At 49.7% G+C, this 26,217-nt stretch overlaps 2 protein-coding genes across 3 annotated transcripts; both read right to left on the bottom strand.

Annotated features, from left to right (window-relative positions):
* Window positions 1-2,823: 2,823 nt before the first annotated feature.
* On the bottom strand, window positions 2,824-8,460 carry LOC101802977 (olfactory receptor 52B2). Its single transcript, XM_027465669.3, has 3 exons — window positions 7,954-8,460; window positions 4,213-4,438; window positions 2,824-4,042 (listed from the first exon to the last, which is right to left on the bottom strand). The coding sequence occupies exons 2-3, from the start codon at window positions 4,216-4,218 to the stop codon at window positions 3,074-3,076; spliced, it is 975 nt and encodes a 324-aa protein (XP_027321470.2). The 5' UTR covers window positions 4,219-4,438; window positions 7,954-8,460; the 3' UTR covers window positions 2,824-3,073.
* Window positions 8,461-21,695: 13,235 nt separating this feature from the next.
* LOC101798615 (folate receptor gamma) lies at window positions 21,696-25,853 on the bottom strand. 2 transcript variants are annotated; one of them, XM_005018439.6, is made up of 5 exons: window positions 25,623-25,853; window positions 24,583-24,841; window positions 23,771-23,959; window positions 22,744-22,879; window positions 21,696-22,465 (listed from the first exon to the last, which is right to left on the bottom strand). In XM_005018439.6, exons 2-5 carry the CDS (start codon window positions 24,718-24,720, stop codon window positions 22,107-22,109), a joined length of 822 nt encoding a protein of 273 aa, XP_005018496.2. In that variant the 5' UTR covers window positions 24,721-24,841; window positions 25,623-25,853; the 3' UTR covers window positions 21,696-22,106. The 2 variants fall into 2 exon arrangements, with proteins under 2 accessions (XP_005018496.2, XP_012953867.3); XM_013098413.5 differs by lacking the exon at window positions 25,623-25,853 and adding an exon at window positions 25,446-25,577.
* Between the last annotated feature and the right edge of the window lie 364 nt (window positions 25,854-26,217).

The following is a 26,217-nucleotide window of genomic DNA, read 5'->3' as shown; positions in this document are numbered from 1 at the left end:
CGGGTCCTGCACCTGGGAAGGGGAAACCCTGGCTGCACGTACAGACTGGGCAATGAGACGCTGGAGAGCAGCCTAGAAGAGAGGGATGTGGGGGTCGTGGTAGACAGCAAGCAGAATATGAGCCAGCAGTGTGCCCTGGCAGCCAGGAGGGCCAACCGTGTCCTGGGGTGCATCAAGCACGGCATCGCTAGTAGGTCGAGGGAGGTGATTGTCCCGCTCTACTCTGCGCTGGTGAGGCCTCACTGCGAGTACTGTGTGCAGTTCTGGGCACCACAGTATAAAAAAGAAAATGAAACTGTTGGAGAGTGTCCAGAGGAGGGCTACGAAGATGGTGAAAGGCCTGGAGGGGAAGACGTACAAGGAACGGCTGAGGGCACTGGGCCTGTTCAGCCTGGAGAAGAGGAGGCTGAGGGGAGACCTCATCGCAGTCTACAACTTCCTCGTAAGGGGGTGTCGAGAGGCAGGAGACCTTTTCTCCATTAACACCAGCGACAGGACCCGCGAGAACAGGGTTAAGCTGAGGCAGGGGAAACTTCGGCTTGACATCAGGAGGGGGTTCTTCACAGAGAGGGTGGTTGCACACTGGAACAGGCTCCCCAGGGAAGTGGTCACTGCACCGAGCCTGACTGAATTTAAGAAGAGATTGGACTGTGCACTTAGTCACATGGTCTGAACTTTTGGGTAGACCTGTGCGGTGTCAAGAGTTGGACTTGACGATCCTTAAGGGTCCCTTCCAACTCAGGATATTCTATGATTCTATGATTCTATGGCACCTGTGGCAGTGCGCACAGCTCGTATCTGCTTGCACGGTGCACTGCAGTGGCTGCATGGACCTTCCCTGTGCTTCCCCAGGCTGCCCCGGGGACTGGGCTGGCAGCAGGGACTGCAGACTGGCTGGCTCTGAAAGTGCTGAGCCTCCGTGGTGCCTGTCACTGGGAGTAAGATTGACCAGAGTGTGCAGAAATACGGTGTGCAGAACCACAGCGTGGCTGAGGCTGCTTGGAGGCACCCCTGGGTGCTGCCACTCGCCCCCTGCCCCAGCAGGTCCCTACAGAGCCGCTCGCCCAGCCCCACGTCCCGGCGGCTGCTGGAGCCCCCGCGGAGGAGCCCCCAGCCCCTCTCTGGGCACCCGCCCGGCACAGCAGTGCTGCCTGGGGCCCAGAGGGCACCTCCCGGGCTCCAGGCTGGGCCCGGGGCCTCTGCTCCTGGCCCTGGGCACCCCTGGCGAGAGCCTGCCCCGGAGCCAGGCCCAGCTCTCGCAGCCTCTCCTCACGGCAGAGGTGCTCCAGGCCCTCCAGACCTTGCGGCCCTGCTGGGTTCTCGCCACCAGCTCCAGGCCTCTCTGGCCCCGGGAGCACCCCAGGGGCGGCCTCCCCAGAGCGGAGCAGAGCAGAGGGGTCAGATCCTCTGTCACTGGTCTTCCTGGTCCCAACCAAGACCAGATCCCTGAAGTGGTAAGGGTTGTGCACACACTAACTGGAGTCCAAGCTGTAAGGAGACAAGTAGCAAACAAGCACAGGAAACAAGATTATGTTATGGCTTCTCCCAACTCATCCTGGTGGTCAGTTTGTCTGTGCTACATTGATCTGGTAGATACCATTCTCCTCAGGTTCCCCCTCATGGCCAACACCTACCCAAACATCCAGGCAGTGTCAAACCCCACTGCCTGCAGTGCTAGGGCTAAGCAGGTTTACTAAGAGCTCTGCAAACGGCCTGATCTGGACACACCACACTGCTGGGACTCATGCTATGATGTCTCTGACAGGCACCCTGAGGGTGAAGCCAAACTGAATTGTCCAGAGCAGTCCTTGTATTGGTGTAATAGAAAACAATAGCTTATGTGCCACAGGTGCTGGGGAAATAAATAAATAAATAAATAAATAAGTGTTCTCAAATAAAAGAGAAGGCTTATTACATAAAAGCAATAAATGCCATGCCTTTATTAATAGGAAACCAATATTAGCAGAAACTGATCATAAAAGAAGGCATTTGCAAGAGCAATGGAGGAAAACGCTCCATGTGTGATCTACAAACCTAGTAGATACTCGGGCTGAAGCTGGGGTTTGCAGACACTGTGTCTAGACCATCTGCAACAACTCTAAATCCGGGACAAGGTCTGATGCCTGCCAAGCAGCTAATGGGGGCTTCAGTTCAGCTCTGGGGAGATGTAGTTCAGCGCTGTCTCTCTCCAGAACCTGCACTCCTCCTGTACCCTCCCTAAAGCAGCTTGGATACTACTGCTCACCACTTTCAATCAGCACATAGAATCATAGCATCATGAAGGTTGGAAAAGACCACACTCACTGACAAAGAGCCCCTCCCCAGCTTTCCTGCAGCCCCCTTTAGGTATTGGAAGGCCACTGTAAGGTCTCCCTGGAGCCGTCCCTTCTCCAGGCTGAACAAGTCCAACTCCCTCAGCCTGTCTTTGTAGGAAAGGTGCTCCAGCACCTTGATCATCTTTGTGGCCCTCCTCTGGACTTGCTGTAATACATCCATGTCTTTCTTGTGCTGGGAGCCCCTGAGCTGAACACAGTACTGCAGGTGGGGTCTGAGGAGAGCAGAGCAGAGGGGGAGAATCACCTCCCTCACTCTGCTGCCATACTTCTTTTGATATGGCCAGGATACTGTTGGCTCTCTGGGCTGCAAGTGCAGCTCCATGCAGTACTTGCATTTATTTATTTATTTATTTATTTACTTATTTATTTATTGCAAATAAATGCAGTACTTGCATTTATTTCAGTGTTTTATCTTTGGGAGACTTCCATTTCTGTGAATTTTAATAAGAAAGCAATTCCTGTAATAAAGTCCATTAGGCAGTTGTGATTCGAACAATTTATTACACACCTTGTCCCTTGACTCCAGAGCAGACAGCTGAGATAAGGATCTCACCACCACACTACAGCAAAAGCTGCCTGCCTTCAGCTTGTTGAGGATTCCCCACAAGTGACATTTCTGTCACAAGTGACATTTCTGTCACTTGTGCTCGACATTTGTGGTTGCCAAGAGGGAGGATTTGGGTGGGCTTCAAGTCCCACTGAGGTATTCATTACTTTCTCATAGTGACATCTTGCTGTTATTCTTGCAGAAAATGAACTGAGGAGCAGAGAAACACTTTCATGAACTTCTCTTTTACCTGTCGCATCCGCACCCCATACACGATGGGGTTCAGCAGGGGAGGGAAGAGCATGTACAGGTTGGCCAGCAGAATGTGGACATGGTGTGGGATTTCCTGACCAAAGCGGTGCGTTAAAACAGTGAAAAAAACAGGGATATAGAAAAGAAATATAACACAAACATGAGAGACACAGGTATTGAAAGCCTTGCAGCGGGCAGTTCTGGATGGGAGTCTGAATAATGCCTGAAGAATTAGGATGTAGGAGACAGCAATGAGCACAACGTCTAGCACTGCTGCTGCGACAGGCATGGCAAGGCCATACACAATATTGACGGAGATGTCAGCGCAGGCCAGCCGGGCGATGCCCATGTGCTCGCAGTAGGTGTGCGGGATGACGTTGTGCCCGCAGAAGGGCAGCCGCTTCAGCAGGAATACACACGGGAAAATGATGCAAAAACTTCTCAACAGAATCACCAGCCCTGTTTTGGCAATAGCTGACTGTGTCAGCACAGCCGCATAGCGCAGGGGGTAGCAGATGGCCACAAACCGGTCAAAGGCCATGGCCATCAGGATCATAGACTCTGCTGAGGAAGCGAAGTGCAGGAAGAACACCTGGGTCAGGCAGGCGCCGAAGGAGATCTCCCCCGCACTGAACCAGAACAGAGCCAGCATCTTGGGCACAGTCGTGGTTGACAGCATCAGGTCAGTGACAGCCAGCATGGACAAGAGGAGGTACATGGGCTGGTGGAGGCTTTGTTCTGTGCTCACAACAAAGAGCAGGGCACCGTTTCCCAGCAGGGCAGCCAGATACATAGAGCAGAAGGGGATCGAGATCCAGATGTGTGACTTCTCCATGCCCGGGATGCCAGCCAAGATGAAAGTTGCTGGAGTCGAGCTGGTAAGGTTGAATGGTGGCATAAGCTGCACCTGAAAGCAAAGACAGAAAGCACTGCAGAATGTTATTTCACATGCTCAAGCTCTTTCATCACTATCAAATGCCAGCATCACCTCTGCTGATCAGCTAACAGCCACAGCTGCAGGTATCAACCCCACTTATGAAGACCTGTGGTCTGCAACGTATTGCAGCACGTACTTACACTCATGTACTCCTACTATGTGTAAGTGGCAGTGTCCAGATTTTCTCTTCTCTTGATTTTAAGATGATACAAGTGTATTTTTCTTCCAAGTAGACCAGGCTGAATGGAGACAGAATCAACCCATGCTGCACAAATACCTTAAATCGATGGACTATCAGTCTGGAGTAGACGAAGTAAGTCATGCAACACAAGAGGAAGGTCAAGTGCTTGCAGGGGGCATCGGGACCTGCAGAGGGGATAATTGGGAGCTTCAGGTACATGGACTCACATGAGTTTAAGACAAAATTAGCTCTAGGATTGAAGCTGGCTGCTCATTCGCCATCCTCATCTCCAGATTTCTGTTTCCCTTTCCCATTGGCTTTAGGACTGAAAAGCTTCTGGTTTGGCTCACTCTGCACCTCACTGTCAGTGCAAGTCGAGTGGAAATAAAATCTAGCCGGGCACTGGGAAAGACTCTTTTGTCAGGGGAAGACCCTGAGCTGGAGTTCCCCCAGCAGCCAAGGACAGGGCTGCACCACTGCCCTGCAGCGGGTGCGGAGGAGGCTGGGTCACCCCCAGACTCGCACAAGTTAGACTGAGATGCCTCTGTTTTTCAGCAGCTTCTGCAATAGTCAGTCAGCTCTTAAATACCAAAACTCAAAATAGGAATTGCCCGTACTGCTACAAGATGAAGTATTGCAAGTACTTCAAACCTACTTGCAAAACTTCAAACCTGTGAGGTTATTGCATACCGAAATACTGACTCCATGGATGAGAAAGCAATTGCATTTTTAAAGACGGAGTTGGTTCCCAGCTTATGCTCAGAGAGGCAGACAGTTTCACGTCCAAGGAACCTGCTCCATAGAAACAACATAACAGTGGACAGTCTTTAAAAAACAGTGAAGATAAAAAACTATCTAATGCTGTAAATGAAGTAAAGCAATTCATTGTAAATATTGTATGAAATAAAAATAGATGTGGCATGTTAACAGATGGAAAACACTACGAATGCAAATAGCATGTATACTCTGTGCTGTTATACCAAAAGCCAGTCAGCTCTTGCCAAGCTCCGGATGTTGAACTGCAGACAAACAAGGGCCCGTTGCATCTGCAGGTTGGGATCACAGCGCAGCCAGCAGCTCTGTGCCAGAGGGACCTCTCAGCAGCAGACCCTTCCTAGCCTAGTCACCGCCGTGGAGCTGCACTAACACAAGTACAGCACAAAGGATGTCTTCTACAACTACCTCCAGGCAGTTCCTTGGAGCCTTTTATTCCTAAAAATCTTTTTAGCTTAACTAAACGCAGTAACTTGAAATATTGACATTCCCACAGAGCTGCCTGAGGATTACAAAGAGGTCTGATCTCTTGTCATTGTGGCAGAAGCAAGGGCTCTGATCAAGGACACAGCTGTCCTAGTTTCATCTGGGATAGAGTTAATTTTCTTCAGCGTCACTGTTCGTACTGTGTTTGGGATTTAGGATGAGAACAGTGCTGATAACACACCAATGCTTCAGTTGTTGCTGAGCAGTGCTTAAGCAGAGCAGTGCTTCACTGCAGAGGAGAGCAGACAGCTACAAGGTGATGAGCTGCCTGCCCAGTTACACCACAGCAGCAGCTTCACAGAGCTGTGGAGGGGCAGTGGATGGAGCCCCCACCCCAGTGGCAGCCTTCACAATATGACAGCCTTTGGAAGGGAGCCGGGGACACAGAACTGGGCAGGGGAAAACAGTCTGCTAGTGACTTGCTGTCCCCAGGTGAGAGAATGAAGATAACACAAGTGTTTTCCCTCCTGGCCTGAGCACATCCACAGCTCTCCTGTAGCAGGGAGACGCTCAGTGCTGCCCCAGGTCAGAGCACACTGTGGTGCCCCACAGATAACACCCTGCATGAGGCTTGCTCCTGCCCTGCCACCTCGGCCCCACTTTCAAAATCATGCTATCGCAGTTTAAGAGCAGCTGATCTGGCTGTCCAAATGCTGGAAGGTGCTTCACCAGCTTATTGCACACTGGGGATGTGGCTCCTCTGTCCTAGCGATCCCCCGGCCCCAAGCATGCAGCGCAAGCAGCTCACCAGATCCTCGACCCCGCAGCAGCACGGGTCCGTGGCAGCGGCCAGGCAGGGCTGCAGCGTGGAGCCCTTGTAGCGGCTGCACGGGGCCCGGGTGGAGGCACTGCACCCACTGCGTCACGCCAAAGGTGCGCTGCAGCCACCAGCAGCACAGGGATCTTCCCCAGGTCCCTCATGCACCACGCGCATTACAAGCACATGGCTCAGTGCACACAGGTCCCCAGCGCCCAGACCGGCACCTGCACAATTATACCTGTGCCATTTGCACAGCCTGTCCCCAGGGCCCTGGCTGGACTCACAATGTCCCTGCAGGCAGCAGCAAGGCGCAGTCTGTGCAAAAGCAGGCACGATGAGTTCTAAAAGAGTGCTGTAACTCCTCCAAAGCAGCCAGACATACAAAGTGGGGGCAGTTGCTTCTGCAAATAGTTTAACATATATTTATAAATAGCATCCTGCTTTTTGAATAGAATATTGGGCACGATACATAATGCCCTCGTTGGTTATGGCAATAAAGGAATTTGGAGAAGTTCCATAAAGCAATGAGACAGTCGTGGGCTGCATTCCTGTCTGGGATGCGGGAGGACAAGCCGGGGAGCATTGCGTGCACGAGTGACTGGACTCTGCCCCACCTCCTAGGTCAGGGCAGACCCTCAGGAACTTCACCACGCACAGGGTGAGCAGTGCATTAGTCTGTAGGAACTCTTTTCTGCAGGATGAATCATTTCAGTACAAAGAAGCCAACAGGCAGGGGCAGCTGTGAATGTCACACACCCAGCAGCACACCCACACCTGGAGTTAGATTTTGGCTCCAGAGGGGCCAGCAACCAGAGCATGGTCACTGCGGGGGGGACAGGAGCAGATCTGGGAGTGGGCTGCATGAGCTCCTTCAGTGCTGGTGCCACCTCGTGTCACAAACCCTACCGCCCGTATCTTCTGGTGCCCAGGCACCTTTAAAGAAGCCCGGGTCTCGGGATGAGGACCAGCTTGCTAACAAGGCAGAGAGCTGATGTTTATCAGCCTGGCTGCCTCTGAGAACAAGGAGAGATGCAGAAGCAATGGTGGAGTCCTTGCTGCCCTGCAAGCACAGATGGTTCCTATGCTCCATGCCACGCAGACTACAAGGGATCACAGTCCTCCAGCACCTCCCAGCTCACACCAGACATCCCACTCAGAAGCTGAGCAATACCAGGGGGACATTTTTGTTGGGGAAAAACAAACAAACAAACCATTGCATTTGGTGACATCTTCATGTGCCATGAGTTCCTTCCAGGTTTACCAAAGTAGTTTTAAGAAAACAAAGAAAAAATGTGTTTGAAATTGTAAATCAGCACTTTATTGTAACTGAAACCCTAAAAATGCTTGAATTTGAAACATGAGCATTTTAATGGAATGCTTGTTCCAACAGCCTGTTGTGTATAAGTGTTTATCCATCCTTAATTCACCTTCTGAGATGCTCTGTTCTGCCCTGCCTCATCTCCAGTCACTCATCCAGAGGGACACAGGTGTCTTGTGATTCCCATGTCACAGCTACCAGCCCCATGTGCTGGTCTCAGATGCCCAAGGGCATCTCAGGTGGTGTTGGGCTCCTCCAGTTGAACACGGAGCTGTGCCAGCATCTCTACAGGCTGCAGGAGGAGGCTGGACGCACATTTCACATCAGACTTTCACATTTCAGGTTCCCCCACCTGCACCTACCTCACTCCATCATCAGCCATGGATGAACAGCCCAGGACAGGCCACACAAGCTCTGTGTGTGTTCAGCTTCACAAGACCTTAGCAGATGTTCCACCTGACTCCATGAGCATGGCCCAAAGCAGAGACATTTCCCAGCAGCACGGTCCCAAAGCAGCAGTGGCAGCATTTACCACCAAGGAAATTTGCAGATTCTTGGCCTCATTAGGCAGCACACCTCAGGCCACAGCTGCTGCACAGGGACCCCAGCAAGCCAGTGGCCACCAGCCCCTGGCATCAATCACACCCCTGTGGCCAAAGCTGAGACTGGCTTCTGGAGGGAGGGAAGAGCTAAAGCCCAGCAGCAGACACACAGCCTGCCAGCCACCACCAGAGGCAGCTGCTGCTGCAGGGATTGGCTTTATCAGGGCAGGTCAGACGAGGCACAGCTGCTGGCACCGGCACCATCAGCATGGGGTCAGCCACAGGGAGGACATTTTCCAGCCACAGCCGATCAAGCACCCAGCCTGTCTCCCCAGACCGATCCTCCAACCACGTCTGGAAAGGTGAAGAGAGGAGAAAGGAGAAACAAGATGCAAAATAGCAAGCAGGGATAAAACACAAAGTCTAAATTTGTTACTGGCTGCAGAGCCATGGAATGGGAGGAGGAGGAAAAAGAAATGGGTAGAAAACCCCTCATGGGACATTTTGTAAAGGAAGAATGCTGGGGTCCCTTTATTAATAGGAAACCAATATTAGCAGAAACTGATTGTTATAAATTCTGAGTCAATTTAGCCATATGAGATTTATTTATGGGGTGAATAAAAGAGAAGTAAACAGCTCTGGGTACGTGGGGAGTCTTGGCTCCTCCAACACGCACACACGTTACATCAGGTGGCTGGTTTTTATGCTCCTAGGCTAATACACATTCATTACTACTTCTAGAAGAGGCATGGTTATTATAATTAGTTCCTGGAATCCAAACCCTCTGGCACATGTGTATCAGTCTCCGATAGTCCCTCTAGGGGTCTCTCGTGCTGAAGGCTCGTAGTCTTCCTCCCAGGCTTTGTCCTTGTCCTTCTCCTTTGTCCATCTTGGCTGGATGTCAAAGACTTGCGCAGTGTCCCATGCAAGCTTTGTCTTTTAGTCGTCCTTTAGCTTTCCCCTTCTCCTTAATCTCTTGACTGGATATCAGAGACTTGCATAGTGTCCCATGCAATAGTCACAATAGTTTGCAGTTGTTCTGAACCCCCCTCAGATATCAGAGATTCAAGGTTTACCCTTCAAGCCCTCTATTGACACAAATTGCTGAAACATTCCTTACATGATCATAAAAGAAGGCATTTGCAAGAGCAATGAAGGAAAACGCTTGATGTGTGATCTACAAACCTGGTAAATACTCGGGCTGCAGCTGGGGTTTGCAGACACTCTGTCTAGACCATCTGCAACAACTCTAAATCCGGGACAAGGATCCGGGACAAGGTCTGATGCCTGCCAAGCAGCTAATGGGGGCTTCAGTTCAGCTCTGGGGAGATGTAGTTCAGCGCTGTCTCTCTCCAGAACCTGCACTCCTCCTGTACCCTCCCTAATGCAGGCCTCTCTGGCCCCAGGAGCACCCCAGGGGCGGTCTCCCCACCATGGAGCAGAGCAGAAAGATCCCATCCTTCAACCTGCTGTTGACATACTTTGCCTAATGCCACCAAGAATACTGTTGGCATTCTTAGCAGCAAAGGCACATCACTGGCCCATGTTCAACTTGATGTCCACTAAGACCCCAGGCCTAGTGGACAACTCTACTTCAGTAGAGTTGCTTCCCAGCTGAGAGGTTGGCAAGAAACCCAGCTGTGGTGCCTAGGAGTACACGGTGCCTGCGCTGAATCCAGTGGAGACCCACAGAGGTGGTGGTGCCCAGGCAGTAGCTCAGCCACTGGACACCAAGGATCTCAGGTGAGCCGAGGTGATTTCCAGGCTGCACGGACAATCTAGTCTGGATCTGTGATCCAGATAGTGAACATGCAGACACCGGTGACAAACCCGTCTTCAAGATGATGGAGCAGAGGTAGATGGGGTGGCTTTGAGAATGGGATGGCAGTGGCCAGGATGGGGTCTCTGCTGGACACCCCACTGAACATCTGAAGCATGTCCAGCAGGTGCAGCTCCAGGTCACCTCCTTGTGGCAGCCATCTCGCAGCAGAGATGGGGTGATTCAGGACATGGGTGTGGTGGTGCAGATCTGTTTTTTTTTTTTTTTAAAACATATCCATCATATTTAGGAACTATTTCAAATTAAATTATTTTCTTCTGACCAAAGCCGGAAGGGTATTAACATCTTATATGGGTTCTTTTGAATAAATAATGTCTCTCTATTAAAGACACAGCATCATGCACATCACTTTTTTGGCATGGGGGCTAGCTGCCTCCTTTCATAGTTATGGGGGAGAAATAGGCATCACCAAGGTGTTTTTTTGTCCCATCTTACGATGCATAGCATTGACCTGATAAGCTCCTGCCAGTGTCTGACTCTCCCCTGGATAAGGAAGTTACCTATATGCAACTAGATGGCCATCTTTTAGAAGCTTGAGGTATTTGGCCCTGAACAAGTGATTTTTTTCCCAAAATCTTGGTTTCTTTTATTATTTCTAGTATAGTTTGTTGCCAGGAAAATGAGAGTACAGCAGCTGCCAGCCTGTGGTGCAGAAACCTCCCAAGCTGTCTGTCTCATCCCAAGTCCAGTTCATAGATGTTGGTGGATTTATCTACTACGGCCGTGTTTGTTCCTGTTTTCAGCTGTTTTTTCAAGCTGGTAAGTTTTAGGGCCTGCTGAAGGTGCATTCAGCTGCCACTGTGTAAGTTAGTCCCCACAGTAAGCCAGAGGAAGAGCCACTCTAGAAGTCAGAAGCTGAGCACAGCTGGGTTGGACTCTCAGCATCCCCGGACAAGGGAAACTTCCAGGGGAATACGAGATGGCACGTGGTGCAAGAGAAAAAAAGTCTCAAAAAGAGAGCATATTGGCGTTGTTCCCAGGTTTATCTTTCTAACCACATTCCCATTCTAAAAATTGAGACCTTCACTTTCACTGGGCTGGAATTAATGCATTTTGCCCTTCAAGATTGTTCTGTGACCCAAAGCGAACATGGCAGTTACAGACCGTATTGCTCCTCCCGGAGCAATGAAGCCCAATTGTTTTGCATATGGAATACTGAGATTTGGGTCATATGCAATAACCTGAGCACTCAGCATAATCGGCTGTGGCAGACAGACTGCGGGCTGCCAATGCTGGTTGCCAGAACCAGGGGAAACTTTCCCTGCTAGGCATTACAGCCATCAAGAAACAAGCAGTACTGAAGCAAACCAATCTGATGAGAAAAATAGAAGAAGCACTAGATAGTGAGATCATGTCTAAGATAGTGAGGTCAGTTTTCTGAAAAATTTCCTTGAGTACAGAAAACCTGCTTTCGACCATATTTCAAATTGAATGCTTAAGTGTTTTTGCCTCTCCTTCCAGGCACAATATACAGCTGAAGGATGATCCATTTCCAAACGGTCAGCATGATGTTGGGTTTTATTATACAACTTATCCCATAATTACCCAGGTTCTGGGAAGTAAACCCTTACAGGTCCCCACAGAAATTTATTGCTGACCTCCACAGTGCCCCTGACCAGATCAAGGTGACTCACGCATTAGAAAAAGATAGCTTCCACATCAGTAATTATTTCATCTTCATTCATCAGAAGGACACAGTTTTGCTATTGGGAGCAAAGTATTAAGTATTATAAAATGGTCACTTATTTTTTTGAAAAGCTAATCACTTTAATGCCAGGCCATTTTTACCTCCAGCAAACAACAACCATTAATGACGCATTTTCTGAAAAATGTGTTTTTATCAGATGTTAGCTTGCTGACCCTGCCTTTTATTTGAGAAGAGAGCTAATTTCTTTTATGAGCCAAAAGGATGTAGTTGGAGGACAAGCTTTCAGAAGGGCCTTCTTTCTATGAAATGTGCTGATTTAAATAACAGCCTCTGATCACACGTGACTACCACCCATTTCTGCCTTACCATTTGAGCTTCCAGGGGTCCTCGTAGCTCCAGGGACCAGGAGAGACGTGACCTTCACAGTAACATCCTCTGTGTGCATCCAAGCTCCAAGGAGGTGCACAGCAAGAACACTTCTGCTTACAGTCAGGGTGATCCTCAGACCTGAGCCTTGTAGGACCCAACACCTGGCTTCAAAACAGAATGTTCAAGAAAAATAAATATACCTTTATTTTTAGTACCTGAGAAATGTAGTCTACACTACAATTTTTTGATGAAAATACAGGAAGGCCAAGAATGATGGTAGGTCTTTGCCAAAATCCCAGTATTTATTATTACTAAAATAATACCAATGAGTTCAAACCTCATATTATTGGTTAGTAAAGATCATTACATCACTAGACAAAAGACATTCTATGCACACATAAGGAATATCAAAATACATTTATAACAAACGAGGTGTGCAGGACATTGATACAAAATATGTTTGATGTGAAAGTTTAGATAGAAACACAAGAAGTAGGAATGGAAGGAACCACAAGAGATTTTGTAGTCCACCTGCCACACTAAAAGACAGCAGCTTACCCAAACCATCCCAGAAGGATATTAAGTTAATCTGTTCTAACGCTGCTGGATGGCACCTTCATATCTCTCAAAAAGGTCTTGTACATAAAAGGAGCCCTCACAGTTTATGTTCGGTGCCCTTTTGATTATTTTATGCTCTACTTTTACTAGCAGGTCTTCACGATTCCTTACATAAGGTGCCCCAAATGCACTTTTGGGGCTGAAAAGGGCAGGTTACTCCATGTGATCTGGGTGCAAAACTCGTATTCATTCTTTCTGGCATGGTGTTCACTTTGGATTTTGTTTTCATGTTTATTTTTAAAGCCCATGACATTGCTGACTAATGCTTGCTTCCCAACTCTGATATTTCTTGTCATCTTTGGTATTTCCCAAAGTTTTCTTGTAGATATACTACCTGCCCTATTTCTATTTAGAAATAAAATTAAAAAAAAAAAAAAGAAACACACTAAAATAAAATCTCAGCATCACCTCCCCTCACCAGGGGAGGTTTACGTTGGAAATTAGAAGACATTTTTTCTCAGTAAGAGTAGTCAGGTGTTAGAATGGGTCACCCAGGAAAGTGGTAGAGTCACCGTCCCTGGAGGCATTCAAGAAAAACTTGACTTTGACTCCCCCCCCCCCCCCCCCCCCAGAGTTCTGCCCTCATTTTGTAGTAGTTTCACTGAGATTATTCTCCCTTTTCTCATTGCTGAATATATTATGTGAAATGAGTCAAAAGCATAATTAGTCAAGGCAGATTTAATCACAGAATAGTCTAGGTTGGAAGAGACCTCCAAGATCATCTAGTCCAACCTGTGACTAACTCAGTAACAAGTCCTCCACTAACCCATATCACTGAGCTCTACATCTAAACATCTTTTAAAGACCTCCAGGGATGGTGACTCCACCACGGGCAGCCCGTTCCAATGCCTCACAACCCTTTCGGTAAAGAAGTTCTTCCTAACATCTAACCTAAACCTCCCCTGGCACAACTTAAGCCCATTCCCCCTCGTCCTGTCACCAGGCACGTGGGAGAACAGGCCAACCCCACCTCGCTACAGCCTCCTTTAAGGTGCCTGTAGAGAGCGATAAGGTCACCCCTGAGCCTCCTTTTCTCCAGGCTGAACAAGCCCAGCTCCCTCAGCCGCTCCTCGTAGGACTTGTTCTCCAGGCCCCTCACCAGCTTGGTTGCCCTTCTCTGGACCCGCTCAAGCACTCGATGTCCTTCTTGTAGCGAGGGGCCCAAAACTGAACACAGTACTCGAGGTGCGGCCTCACCAGAGCCGAGTACAGGGGGACGATCACCTCCCTAGCCCTGCTGGTCACACTGTTTCTGATACAAGCCAGGATGCCGTTGGCCTTCTTGGCCACCTGAGCACACTGCTGGCTCATATTCAGCCGACTGTCCACCATCACTCCCAGGTCCTTCTCTGCCTGGCAGCTCTCCAACCACTCATCTCCCAGCCTGTAGCTCTGCTTGGGGTTATTGCGCCCCAGGTGCAGGACCCGGCACTTGGCCTTGTTGAACTTCATGCAGTTGGCCTCAGCCCATCGGTGTAGCCTATCCAGAACCTCCTGCAGAGCTTTCCTACCCTCGAGCAGATCGACACATGCACCTAACTTGGTGTCATCTGCGAACTTACTGACGGTGCACTTGACGCCCTCATCCAGATCATTGATGAAGATATTAAAGAGGACCGGCGCCAGCACCGAGCCCTGGGGAATGCCAGTAGTGACCGGCCTCCAACTGGACTTGACTCCATCTACCACAACTCTTTGGGCCCGGCTATCCAGCCAGTTTCTAACCCAACGAAGCGTGCGCCAGTCCAAGCCAAGAGCAGCCAGTTTCTTGAGGAGAATGCTGTGGGAGACGGTGTCAAAAGCCTTGTTGAAGTCAAGGTAGACCACATCCACAGCCTTTCCCTCATCCACCCAGCGTGTCACTTTGTCATAGAAGGAGATCAGGTTTGTCAAGCAGGATCTGCCTTTCATAAACCCATGCTGACTGGGCCTGATCGCCTGCTTGCCCTGCAAGTGCTGCGTGATGACTCCCAAGAGGATCTGCTCCATGAGCTTCCCTGGTACTGAGGTCAAACTGACAGGCCTGTAGTTTCCCGGGTCTGCCCTCTGGCCCTTCTTGTAGATGGGCGTCACGTTTGCTAGCCGCCAGTCAGCTGGGACCTCCCCTGATAGCCAGGACTGCTGATAAATGATGGAAAGTAGCTTGGCCAGCTCCTCCGCCGGTTCTCTCAGTACCCTCGGGTGGATCCCATCTGGCCCCATCAACTTGCGCACATCCAAGTGCTGTAGCAGGTCGCCAACCATTTCCTCATGGAAAGTGAGGGCCACATTCTGCTCCCCATCCCCTTCCACCAGCTCAGGGTACTGGGTATCCAGAGAACAACCAGTATTGCTGGTAAAGACTGAGGCAAAGAAGGCATTAAGACCTCCACCTTTTCCTCATCTTTTGTAACAAGGTTTACCCCCGCATCCAGTAAAGGCTGGAGATTCTCCTTAGTCCTCTGTTTTGCATTGATGTATTTGTAAAAAGATTTTTTGTTGTCTTTAACAGCAGTAGCCAGATTGAGCTCCAGATGAGCTTTGGCCTTTCTAATTTTGTCCCTGCACAGCCTTGCAACATCCTTATAGTCCTCCTCAGTGGCCTGCCCTTTTTTCCAAAGATTATAAACCCTCTTTTTTCTCCTAAGCTCAAGTTGCAATTCTCTGTTGAGCCAGGCTGGTCTTCTTCCACGCTGGCTCATCTTTGGGCACGTGGGGACAGACTGTTCCTGCGCCATGAAGATTTCCCTCTTGAAGAGCGCCCAGCCCTCCTGGACCCCTCTGCCCTTCAGAACCGCCTCCCAAGGGACTCTACCAACCAGTGTCCTGAGCAACTCAAAGTCAGCCCTCTGGAAGTCCAATACAGCGGTTTTACTGGTCCCCTTCCTGGCCCTGGTAGGCTCACTAACCAGCTGTGTTCCTGAAATGCTCTCCAGAAACCTCCTAGACTGCTTTCTCTGGGCTGTGTTGTGCTTCCAGGATATGTCAGGGAAGTTGAAGTCCCCCACGAGTACAAGCGCTGACAATTTCGCAACTTCTGTCAGCTGCCTGTAGAACTCCTCATCCGTCTCCTCATCCTGGTTCGGCGGTCTATAATAGACCCTGAGCAGGATGCTAGTCTTGTTGGCCTTTCTGCTGATCCTAACCCACAGGGACTCGACCTTGTCATTCCCAGCCTTGAGTTCCACAACATCGAAAGATTCTCTAATATAGAGAGCCACACCACCACCCCTTCTGTGCTGCCTGTCCCTTCTGAAGAGCTTATAGCCAGACATCGCAGCACTCCAGTCATGAGACTGGTCCCACCACGTCTCCGTGATGGCAGCCAAGTCGTAGCCTGCCTGCTGCACGATGGCTTCCAGCTCCTCCTGTTTGTTACCCATGCCACATGCATTAATGTAGATGCACTTCAGCTGGGCCATTGCCTTATCCCCCGGCCTTGCCATTGTTCCCCCTGGCACAGCCCCAACAATCCTTGCTTCAGCCCCATCCCCCTTCATACCTAGTTTAAAGCCCTATCAATGAGCCCCGCCAGCTCCTGGCCCAGGATCCTTTTTCCCCTTAGAGGTAGGAACTTGTCTACGGCCATTGGGCTGGGTGCCGAGTAAAGCACCCCATGGTCAAAAAAAAAACAAGATTTCTGTGCTGGCACCAGCCTCTGAGCCATGTGTTTGTCAGGTGGGCTTTTTGTGTCCTGTCTGTACCCCTCCCTCCCACCGTAGGGATAGATGAAAACACCACTTGTACTCCCACTCCCTCCGCTAATTGCCACAGCCCCTAAAGTCACATTTGATAGCCTTGAGGCTTCTCTCTTCAATGTCGTCACTGCCCGCCTGGACTATCAAAAGAGGATGATAGTCAGAGGGGCGAACCAGGTTGGGAAGCTCTCTGGCAACGTCCCTGACCCTGGCCCTAGGGAGGCAGCAGACTTCCCTACGGGTATGGTCAGGCCGACAAATAGGGCCCTCTGTTCCCCTGAGAAGAGAGTCTCCCACAACAATTACCCTTCTTTCTTTCTTGGTGGAGGCAGTCCTGAGGCGTGGAGTCGACCTCCTCGCCCTAGGCATCCTCCTGGGTAGACTTTCCACCTCTTCCTCAGCTACCAGTCTCTCAAGCTCCAGGGCCTCAAACCTGTTGTGTAAGGGCACCTGGGAAGGCAGGGCCAGAAGGGGAGGGCATCATCTGCAATGTCAAGCAGGGACCTGTTTCCCCGAGACCTCTGTCTGGGCAGCCACATCAGTAGCTGTGGCTGGAGAGGCTGCAAGGGACACAGAGGCCATGGCTTTCTACCGGGTGGATACCATGGCTGGGCTCTTCACGAGCAAGTTACAACCACCACTGGAAAACAGCAGTGAGAGCACCCTTTCTTCTCACCATGCCTGTGTGAATGAGCTCCACTATGCCTCATCAGCCTCCCCCACGAAGGCTGCTGGGCCCTGGCAGCTCCCTTGCCTGCCTCGAGGCTGGAAAAAGAGCTCTGCCTGCCTTGATCCCCTGCTCCTTTGGCTCCAGGGCAGATACGTTCCACAATCACCTTATGAAAGTCATGCATGTCCATATAATTAATCATTCGTTTCCCCAGTATTTGAATAACAAAGCAACTCTTAACGTTGATCTGTAACTAAATCCAAATTACTTTTTGTCTCTCTGCCTTTATGCTTTGCATGCTCTTGCTAGGTCTTTCTATAAATCATTGCTAGTTAAAAAAAAGAGTGTATGAGTTTGTTAATTTTTAAACTAGGAATCACTACAAAGGTAGTGATTTAGATGGTGATTTTTAATGTTCTTCTTGCTTATTCATTCTATCACTGGAGTTTGGAAAAATGTTCTTTATATTGCATCTCTAAGGAACAGCATATCTGCCTGAGAAATAGTCTCCTAGACATTTTCCACATGAGCTCTCAGTTTTGTCCAGTTCACCTTGCTGAAGTCTAGAAATTTCAACTAGAAAAACAGACAAATGAACAAGCAAAGCAAATAAAAAACCCTACAGAATAAATATATTTAAAAAGTTATGGTCCTACAAAGCGTCACTGCTTCTTTTCCTCAAATAATCACCACTGATTCCATGGGAAATTTAATGTTTCTGTTCACACCTATAGAACTTTTGTTCAGGTAAAGCCATAAACCCTGGTCAAAAGGGCAAATAGTGCCAGGATGAGGAAGATATTTTGTGGGAGATCGAGTGGTGTTCTGCTTGCAGAGGCCCAGACCTGTTCCCTGTCCCCTTCTGCATCATGCTGTGGTCAGTCCTGCCTGGCACCACAGCCCCTGGTGACCCTCGTGGGGCCCAGCCAGATGAGACAGTGCAACATCCCCTCCAAGCCACCCACCTCTGGTCCCAGCCTCAGCTCCAGCAGCACCCCCAAAACGTTGCTTAAATGCCTTTGGCCTGGCTTACAGCAATCTTCTGCAAACCAGTCACCTTCTGCTCCACCCATCACTTTGGCACAGCACTCACCATCCTGCTCATGTGCTTCTTGCCCAGTTGTGCATGTAGCTTCCACCTGCACAAAACCCCATCATCTCTGGGATGAAAACCAGTCTGATCTGGAAGAAATTGCTGAAAATTGTCAACCCTCAGTACATGTGGTCAAACTGCAGAACAAGCTTCCTAGAAAGATGGTTGATGCCCCATTCCTGTCAGTGTTCAAAAGATGTTCAGGCAGTGTTCTCAATAACTGTGTTGGGTTTATGTGGCAAGGTGAGAAGAACCCAGCAGCTGACCCATGTCAGAGAAAAGACAGTTCCAGATGGTGCCAAAAGACCCACTATTGGCCAGAGCCGAGCCATTGAGAGATGCTGGTGCCACTTCTGTGATAACATATATAAGATCAGCTAAAAAAAATGCTGTGCAACAGCAGCCAGGGGAGAGGAGTGAGTAACTGAGAGAAGCAGCCCTGCAGCTCCCCAGGTCAGCGCAGCAGGAGGTGCTCCAGGCACGCAGCACAAGTTCCCCTGCAGCCTGTGGAGAGGCCCCTGGTGGAGCAGGCTGTCCCCCTGCACCCATGGGTCCCACATGGAGCAGATCTCCACGCTGCAGCCCCCCCATGGGTGGAGGAGCCCCTGGTGGAGCAGGTGGATGGGGTCTGGGGGGAGCTGCCGCCCATGCGTGGGGGCCCCGTGCTGGAGCAGTTTGGGACTGGGGGATGGACCCCGTGGGACGGAGCCGTGTGGAAGCAGTTCCAGAGGAGCTGCTGCCTGTGGGCAGCCCCCACAGGCTCCATTCAGGAAGGACGGCATCCTGAGGGAATGTCTCTGTACTGGAACAGTGAGAGAGACATTTTATGTGGGCAAATAGTGATAGGAAAAGGGGGAATGGCTTTGAAAGAGGATAGATTTAGGTTAGATACAAAAAAAAAAAAAAAAAAATCCTTTACTCTGAGGGTGGTGAGGCACTGGAACAGGCTGCCCAGAGAAGTTGTGGGTGCCTCATCCCTGGAGGTGTTCGAGACCAGGTTGGATGGGGTTTCAGGCAGCCTGGGCTGGTGTAAGCAATCCTTGTGCATATCGGGGGGGTTGGAACTAGATGAGCTTTAAAGTCCCTTCCAATTCAAGGTGTTCTATGATTAGAGTAAAGACTAAGGAGAAGCAGATGTTGAAGTGTTATGGACTGACTGCAACCCCCATTCCCTGTTCCCCTGCACTGTTTGGGGGCAAAGATGGTGGATTAGTCTTTTTCCATTGTATTTTCCCCCCTCTTTTCCTTTGAGGAAGAGGAGTAAGAAAGCAGCGTGATGGAATTCAGCAGGGTAAAACCAACATAGTAGCTTAACTTTTGATCAGTCCTGAAGAGGTCAGGCAGTTGGACCAGGTTATTTTTGTAATGCCCAGCCTGCTCGGCTAAACCATTCCCTTCCCTGCAAGGTCTCCCACCATTATCCCATCCTTTCAGAGAGCTGCATACCTTCCAGCACAGAAAACCACCTGTCTCTGGCACTGCAGAGCCTGTCTTGTTTCTCAGCATGCCCAAAGGATGTAGGACTGATCCAAATTCATGTGGTTGCAGAAGAAGCGTTACATAGATCCTCCCCTAATTCATGATTCTGATGCTTGAGGACAAAAAGAAAATCTGGTTGCTTCAAACTACCAAATACTCACATCTAGTATTGTGAGACAGGGACAAACCCCAAACTGATGGCAACAAAAAAATTCTTGAACATAAGAATTTGTACATGAGCTTGTAGAGGCTCAGATCAGTCCTGGCAGCAGACAGGATTATGCAGTTCCTCACAACTGGCACAAGGAAAAGAAAATGGGATGGAGAGCAAGTTACAGCCATTTTCCATCCCAGCAATGTCTGTTAAGATTAACAAGGGCTTGCAAACCGCTGCTGTTTCATGACGGCATGGATGCTCTGCAGTACATCACTACAGGAAGGTTTAAATGAAGAGCCCTTCCCTACACCTCACACAGTAAAAATGAAGGGGAGTAGCCTACCCTGGAAAGCAAGAAAAGAAATTCCTGCTGTCAGCAGTCACAGCAACAAGACCCTATCCCAGCAAGATGTAAGATACAGAGGAGGGGGGGGGGGGGGGGGGACAGAGAAGAACAGACAGAACCCCCTAACTAGTTGCAGACCAACTTGCCAAAATACCATGCAGCAGGCAAAATTATCTTGCCATTGTCAGGCACAGGAACAGTACCAACAGAACTGATAAAATGCCCAGTGAGGAAGTGTCTCCAACAAAGCTTCTCATAAAGCAGAGATGTGACACTGCAGCCAACTTGCAGCTGAGCCCAGAGAAACTGTCAAAGGATAGAAGTGCACATGGCTGGGAACAGCAAGGTCAGACCACCCTCCAGAGTCCACACCATCCCTGAAGGGGATTCCAGTACACTGGTGGGAGACAGGTACCCAGTGGTTTTCTGACACACAGGTTTTGACTAGAATTTGCGTGGACAAGAACCCTGAGGATAGGAGGGAGCTGCCCAAATAAGATTTTCTTTGGAAAGCAAACCTGCTCGTGTCTAAGACGTTTTATTCCCCCCCTCCCTTCACGGGGGCCACTGTCACAGAAAGTAGGTCCCGGTGCTTCCTCTTCCCCATCCATAGCTTGGTCAGACTGTGCAAACCTCATAATCCGCATACAGGCCAAAAACATCTTCTGGCATTTCTCAAGCCAGGGTCCTAGGCTAGTCTGAAAAAGTTGAAGTGGGGGAAAAGAGAAAAAAGTGCTTCTGTTTCATGTAAAAGCAAGCAGTAAGTAACCAGCTGCAAAGACTGTATCATTAAAATATTTTTTTAAGAGAGGAAAGCCTTCTGGAAAGATATATTTTGATGTAAAGACCCCTTAAATCAAATAAAGCTCTGCAGACAAGACACCTGTGAATTTTGCCTAACCTAAGCTGCTGTATGTGTTTCCTTCCTTACCCTTCTCCTCACTATTCCTTTTTAAAGAGTTGCTACTATTTTTTTCCTTCCAAAGGACTGTTCCCACCTCAAAGCACAGCAGTGAGCTTTCACAGAGCTACTTATGCAGTCTGCAAATCCGTTGTGGGAAGCTAGGAACTGCCACCTCCAGGGGAGAGAAGGCCAGAAGCAACCCAGACATGGAGCCAAAGCCAGGCTCGATGCAGGGGATGCAAGCTGTACCAGCCAACGTGACTTTTTCTACAGCTGTACAGGAGAGGGAGCTTCCAACACACAAGCTGTAGACAGCTACATGATGAGGGCTGTTCTAAGATGTTCCACAGAGGTACTTGCTGAAAAAGCAGGTACTATTCACCAGGCTGTAACAGCAATTTGGCTCTGGCAATCCATACCCAGAATGTCAGGCAATTCCTGCACCCAGCTTCAAGGGCCTGGCTCAGGTGGAAGGGGAATAAACATGAGAGTGATTGTGACTATGGGGGAGACATAAATGCTTCCATCATGCCTAGTGTACCTGCTGCAGACCACAAGTATCTCCACACCTCCCCCAGGGAGACGGAGCAGAGCCCAGCAGCTGAGCTGCCCCAGGCCAGGAGACAAGACTACAGCTTTCCTACCCCCAGGCAGGTTTCACTTTTAGACCTCACTGCCACCACCCAGTCCAGCAGCCTCATTCCACCCCCAGAGTGCTTCTGTCTCTTCTGCAGGACTTAACCTCTGTACAGAAAGGCTGATTCAGAGCAATATATTTTTATTACCAACACCTCAGGGAATCAAGAAAGGACCAAACACTAGAGCTCAGCTGAAGACCCTGAACAAATGCTGCCAATACAGAGCACAGCCATCAGCACCTGTCCTGTGGACAGGAGACGGCAAGTACAGCATGAGAACAGATGTGAAGGAGCTCCTGCATGAGAGGAAGGATGCCTGGTAATGCTCTCCCTAGGACTGTGGAGAAATAACAGAAATAACTGCCTTCATCGGCAGCTGAAAGCAGCAGCAGTTGTCAAGGTCCAACAATTCATGCTGAGCACATGCTGGGGCACATCACCAGTTTGACCAGACCTAGGTGCCACCCACACCAGCTTCTGCTGCAGGAGCCCATTCCTTCAGAGCAAGGAAAGCCACACACTTTTGGGGAGCTGTCACAGGGACCCCCATGCAGGGGGCCCACACCTGGCTCCCTCAGGGAGCAACACCAGGGCCAGAGGCAGCAGGACCAGGACAGGCCGCGGCAGTGCACACACAGCTTTACCAGCCTCAGGAGTCACATTCTCCATTCCCACAGGAGAGGATCTCTTCTTCCAGGCATAGTACTTCGCCACAACCACATTGGGGTTCCCCTTGGCAGGGTCAAACCACATCTGGATGCAGCGTCCGCTGCCCCGACGCTCTGTGGTGTATTTGTAGGAGTTGGACCAGATCTTCTCACACAGGTCTTTTGGTTCAGGGAAGACTTCGCTGAAGGGCCTGCATATGGAGCCCCAAGGACAGCGGTTTGTTCCTGAAGACAGTACCAAAAATAAAAAAAAAAAACAGCTTGAGCTAGCATTCATCTCTTTCCTTCCATGTGGGAGAGGAGGCCACCTATTTCAGCCTGCCCATAGCTGATCACTGCATCACAGCAGTGATGGGTGGTGGCTTGGCCACCTTCTGGTCTGCAGCTCCACAGGAAGATGAGACCAGGGAGGATCTTGGCTCCAAGCACCAGGCAGGAGCAGGGACAATCCCAGGGTCTTGCCTGCAGGGAGGAGGAAAGGTTTTCCCCACAGAGCCACTGACCTGTCGCCCAGTTCCAGCCCTTGTGCCAGTTGTCTTTGCATGTGACGTAGTCCTTGCAGTCCTCCCACCACTCCTCACAGTCCTCTTTGCAGAGTGGCACATGGAGAATCCTCTCCCGACGCCAGCTGCTGTCAACCTGCAAGGGAACAGGACCATACACACTGGTGGTGGTCCTCGAAAGCTAAGGAGCAGGATCTGCAGGACCTTCCTCTAGGGTCCAGAGCTGATCTTAGAAGAATTTCAGCCCCAAAGGAGACATGCCTTGTGTGGTGGTTTTACTGTGCTAGGCAGCCAAACACCACAACCGCTCTCTCACTCCCCCTCCTTAGATGAGGAGGGGAAGAAGTAAAGAACTCATGGGTTGAGATAAGGATAATTTAATTAAAGGAAAAAATATTAACTAAAAAAAAAAAAAGGAAAAGGGGAAAACAAAAACAAAGGCTATGTGGAAGTGCAGAGGAAAGAAATTACTCTCTACTTCCCAGAAATGAGTGATGCTTGACCACATCCTTGAAGCAAGGCCTCAACACATGGAGCTGGCATTCGGGAGGAGGACCAACAGTTTCCCAGCAAGAGCCCACCCCTCCCCTCTTCTTCCTGTTCCCACCTTTTATTGCTGAATGTGACACCACATGGTATGGAACATCCCTTTGGTTGGTTTAGGTCAGCTGCCCTGGGGATGTTTCTTTCTCAGTGTTTGCCTACCCCCTAGGAGGGTTAGAGAGAGGCCCGATGCTGTGCCAGCACTGCTCAGCAGCAGACACAACCCTGGTGTGATCCCACTGCTGTTCCAGCTCCAAGTGCAGAGCACAGCACTGCTTGGGCTGCTGCAGGGAAAATTAACATCCCAGCCAGACCCAGCACACCTTGACAACAGGCAGTTCTTCCATCAGCCTGTCCAAACCCAGTAGGAAAGGTGAAGGTGTCCCTGAGGAGCACACACCCATACATGCCACACCATACCATACAGAGGGCCACGATATAACATATAACCCTGTTGCATTCATCACAAGGGATTTAACTTTACCTGGTCAATCCAGGGCCCCAGGTTGGGTGAGCACTCATACAAGCACGTGTCCTGGATGAAGTGGCGTTTGCACTTGGGTGGCATCACCCCACAATGGTTCCAGTTGAAGTTGTACAGGTAAGACTGGTCCCTGTGGGCTTCTGAACTCGTGTTGGCTGTGCAGCAGGCATTGTCCTTCCAGGGAGCACACTGCAACAGAACAGGAGATAGACCAGCTGGGGATGTCTTGAGGGAGCCCAAGGAGGCAGAAACCCATCACTAGCAATAGCAGTTTCTCTTCTCCAGCCAGCCCCTGGACGCTTTAGGCTGAAGAGCTTAGGGCTGCAACAAGATGGAGTTAGAGGAAGAATATGAGGAGGACCCTGAGGGTCAGATCCTCACCAGGAATTGGTGCCAGGCATAAGAACAGAAGAACTGCTGCCTTCTGTGCCCTGGCTTGCTCTTAGTCTCATCCCTACCAAGATCTGCCAGAGCCGCACAGTAAGAACAGGCTCTAGCATTGATAAAGGGAGCAAAAGAGAGCATCTTTCCGTGCCATCCATTATCTGTTCTTATCTTAGGTACCTAGGCTTTGGAAAGGATACCCCCTAGTGAAACAGGGGTAACAGATGACAATTCCTCACAGCACTGCCCCTCCCCTCACCATTTTCTGGAGGGAAGCATCAAACAAGCCTCCTACCCAGCACAGGCCACCCTCTTCAGGTGGGTGGTCACTAAGCCCAAAGCACAAGCGAGCCCATATCACCTAGGCAGGTAGTTACAGGGGTCCCAGACCCAGACAACCCCACCTAACATCAACAGCAGCATCATACCTGGCCATGCAACGTCCCTTCTGGGCCAGGCTTGGTTTTGTGGTGTTTGGCATCCATACAGACATTCAGCAACGGGTCCTTTGCAGGCATCACTGCTGAGGCAGCCAACAGCACGAGCAGCACCTGCCCTGCTCTCATCTCCACAGCCACCCCGTTCAGGCCAGGGGATGGGAGGCCAGAGCTGTGCGGGACAGGGACAGCGCAGGAAGGGGTCTGCCACAAGCAGCAGTAGTTGACGTGCTGCACAGGCCAGCTGCTCCTGAGGACAGACAAGCAGACTGCCAGCAGCTCACAGCACCAAGGACATAAGTGCAGCTCCCCCAGGCACGGCTGGAAGGTCAGCCACATCTAGCACCAAGGACTGTTTTGTACTTAACCTCAAGCATTCCACAAAACACCCTGACCAGAAAGAGGATGCTATATGAGACCCTCTCACTTCATTAAGCCACACCGTTTCAGAGCAGAGCTTTCAGATCCTGAGCGTTTATTAAGAAATAGACATAGCTCGTTAAGGGATCTTTTCAGCTAGTAGTTTAGAAGTTATATTTAAATGCATATGGACAGTGAGCTACAGGAGACCCACCTTGCTTCCAAGAGTACAGAAAAAGAGTTTTTCTTTGCTTTATCTTCATCTGGGTCTTTGTCTCATGTCTGTTAAGTCTGATCTCAGAGTTGTGGGTCTCTAATTTCATGTTACCATACCTTAGCCTCCTCCACCCACCCAGAGGTTAATAGGACTCTTATAGTAGCTTACTGCAGAAACAGCACTGTTTTACAGCCCTTGTGAAAACAGGGCAAAGGTCCAAACCAACCACCTTCCATAAAGTTTTTTGCAGAGCACAGGAGAAAGGCAAACTACTTACAGCATTAAATGAACACGAAGTGACATAGAAGATAACAATTACAAAACTGAGAAAGCATACACATAAACCTGAGAGCTAAAACATAGCTAACTTGCATCATACTTATGTGCATAAACTTAACTCCCTCTTCCCTCCCCACACCCAAAAAAAATAATAAATCATAGAAAACAACCTTACCAGTCCAGGCAGCCTTTAAGTTCTCAGTAAGACCCTAAAAACACTCACTGCAGGAGCTTCCTGGGGTCAGATTTAATAGCAATGCCTTCTAACACAGGTGCTGGCACTTGAAATTACTTTCTTAATATGCATAACGAGCTTTAACTTCTGCCAGCATTCGCTACCGTAGAAGCAGTTTTGTTGGTGTGACAACCAGCTTGCCCAGCCCCTTTCACAGGCAATGCTGTCTGGCCTGGGAAACAATCTGGCTGCTTATTTTGAAGGACAGGTCTCTTATCAGCCTTAGCCATTCATAACAAGTCCTTTTTCCTCTACTTGCCTTACAGCAGGCAGTTTTAATTTGCTGTACACCATTGCATAAGATAAAACAAGCAAGGAAGTGCAGATCCAGGATGCACCAAGAATAAATACAGAAGTGGTAATTCTCATCACAAAAACAGGATAAGCTCTGTTTTCTCAGAGGAACTAATAATAACTCCTAACACAAAGAATAGATGCCAGCTGATGAAGGGAAACAGTGCACCTTGTTGCAAAAACCTGAAAACAGTAACTAAACTGCGAGTGAAGATCTGGTCACAAGAAGGGAAGTGTCCAC

Source organism: Anas platyrhynchos, chromosome 1, assembly GCF_047663525.1.
Source record: "Anas platyrhynchos isolate ZD024472 breed Pekin duck chromosome 1, IASCAAS_PekinDuck_T2T, whole genome shotgun sequence".
NCBI classification, from domain to species: domain Eukaryota; kingdom Metazoa; phylum Chordata; class Aves; order Anseriformes; family Anatidae; genus Anas; species Anas platyrhynchos.
This window is presented reverse-complemented; position numbering and strand designations above follow the sequence as displayed.

Excerpts from the sequence above, each read along its gene's own strand:
- LOC101798615 (XM_013098413.5), bottom strand. The coding sequence starts at position 25,471 with ATGTCACTTCGTGTTCATTTAATGCT. Across the intron at positions 22,880-23,770 it reads TGGGGCCCTGGATTGACCAG|GTTGACAGCAGCTGGCGTCG; the intron begins GTAAAGTTAAAT and ends GTTCCCTTGCAG. Across the intron at positions 22,466-22,743 it reads GGGCTGGAACTGGGCGACAG|GAACAAACCGCTGTCCTTGG; the intron begins GTCAGTGGCTCT and ends TACTGTCTTCAG.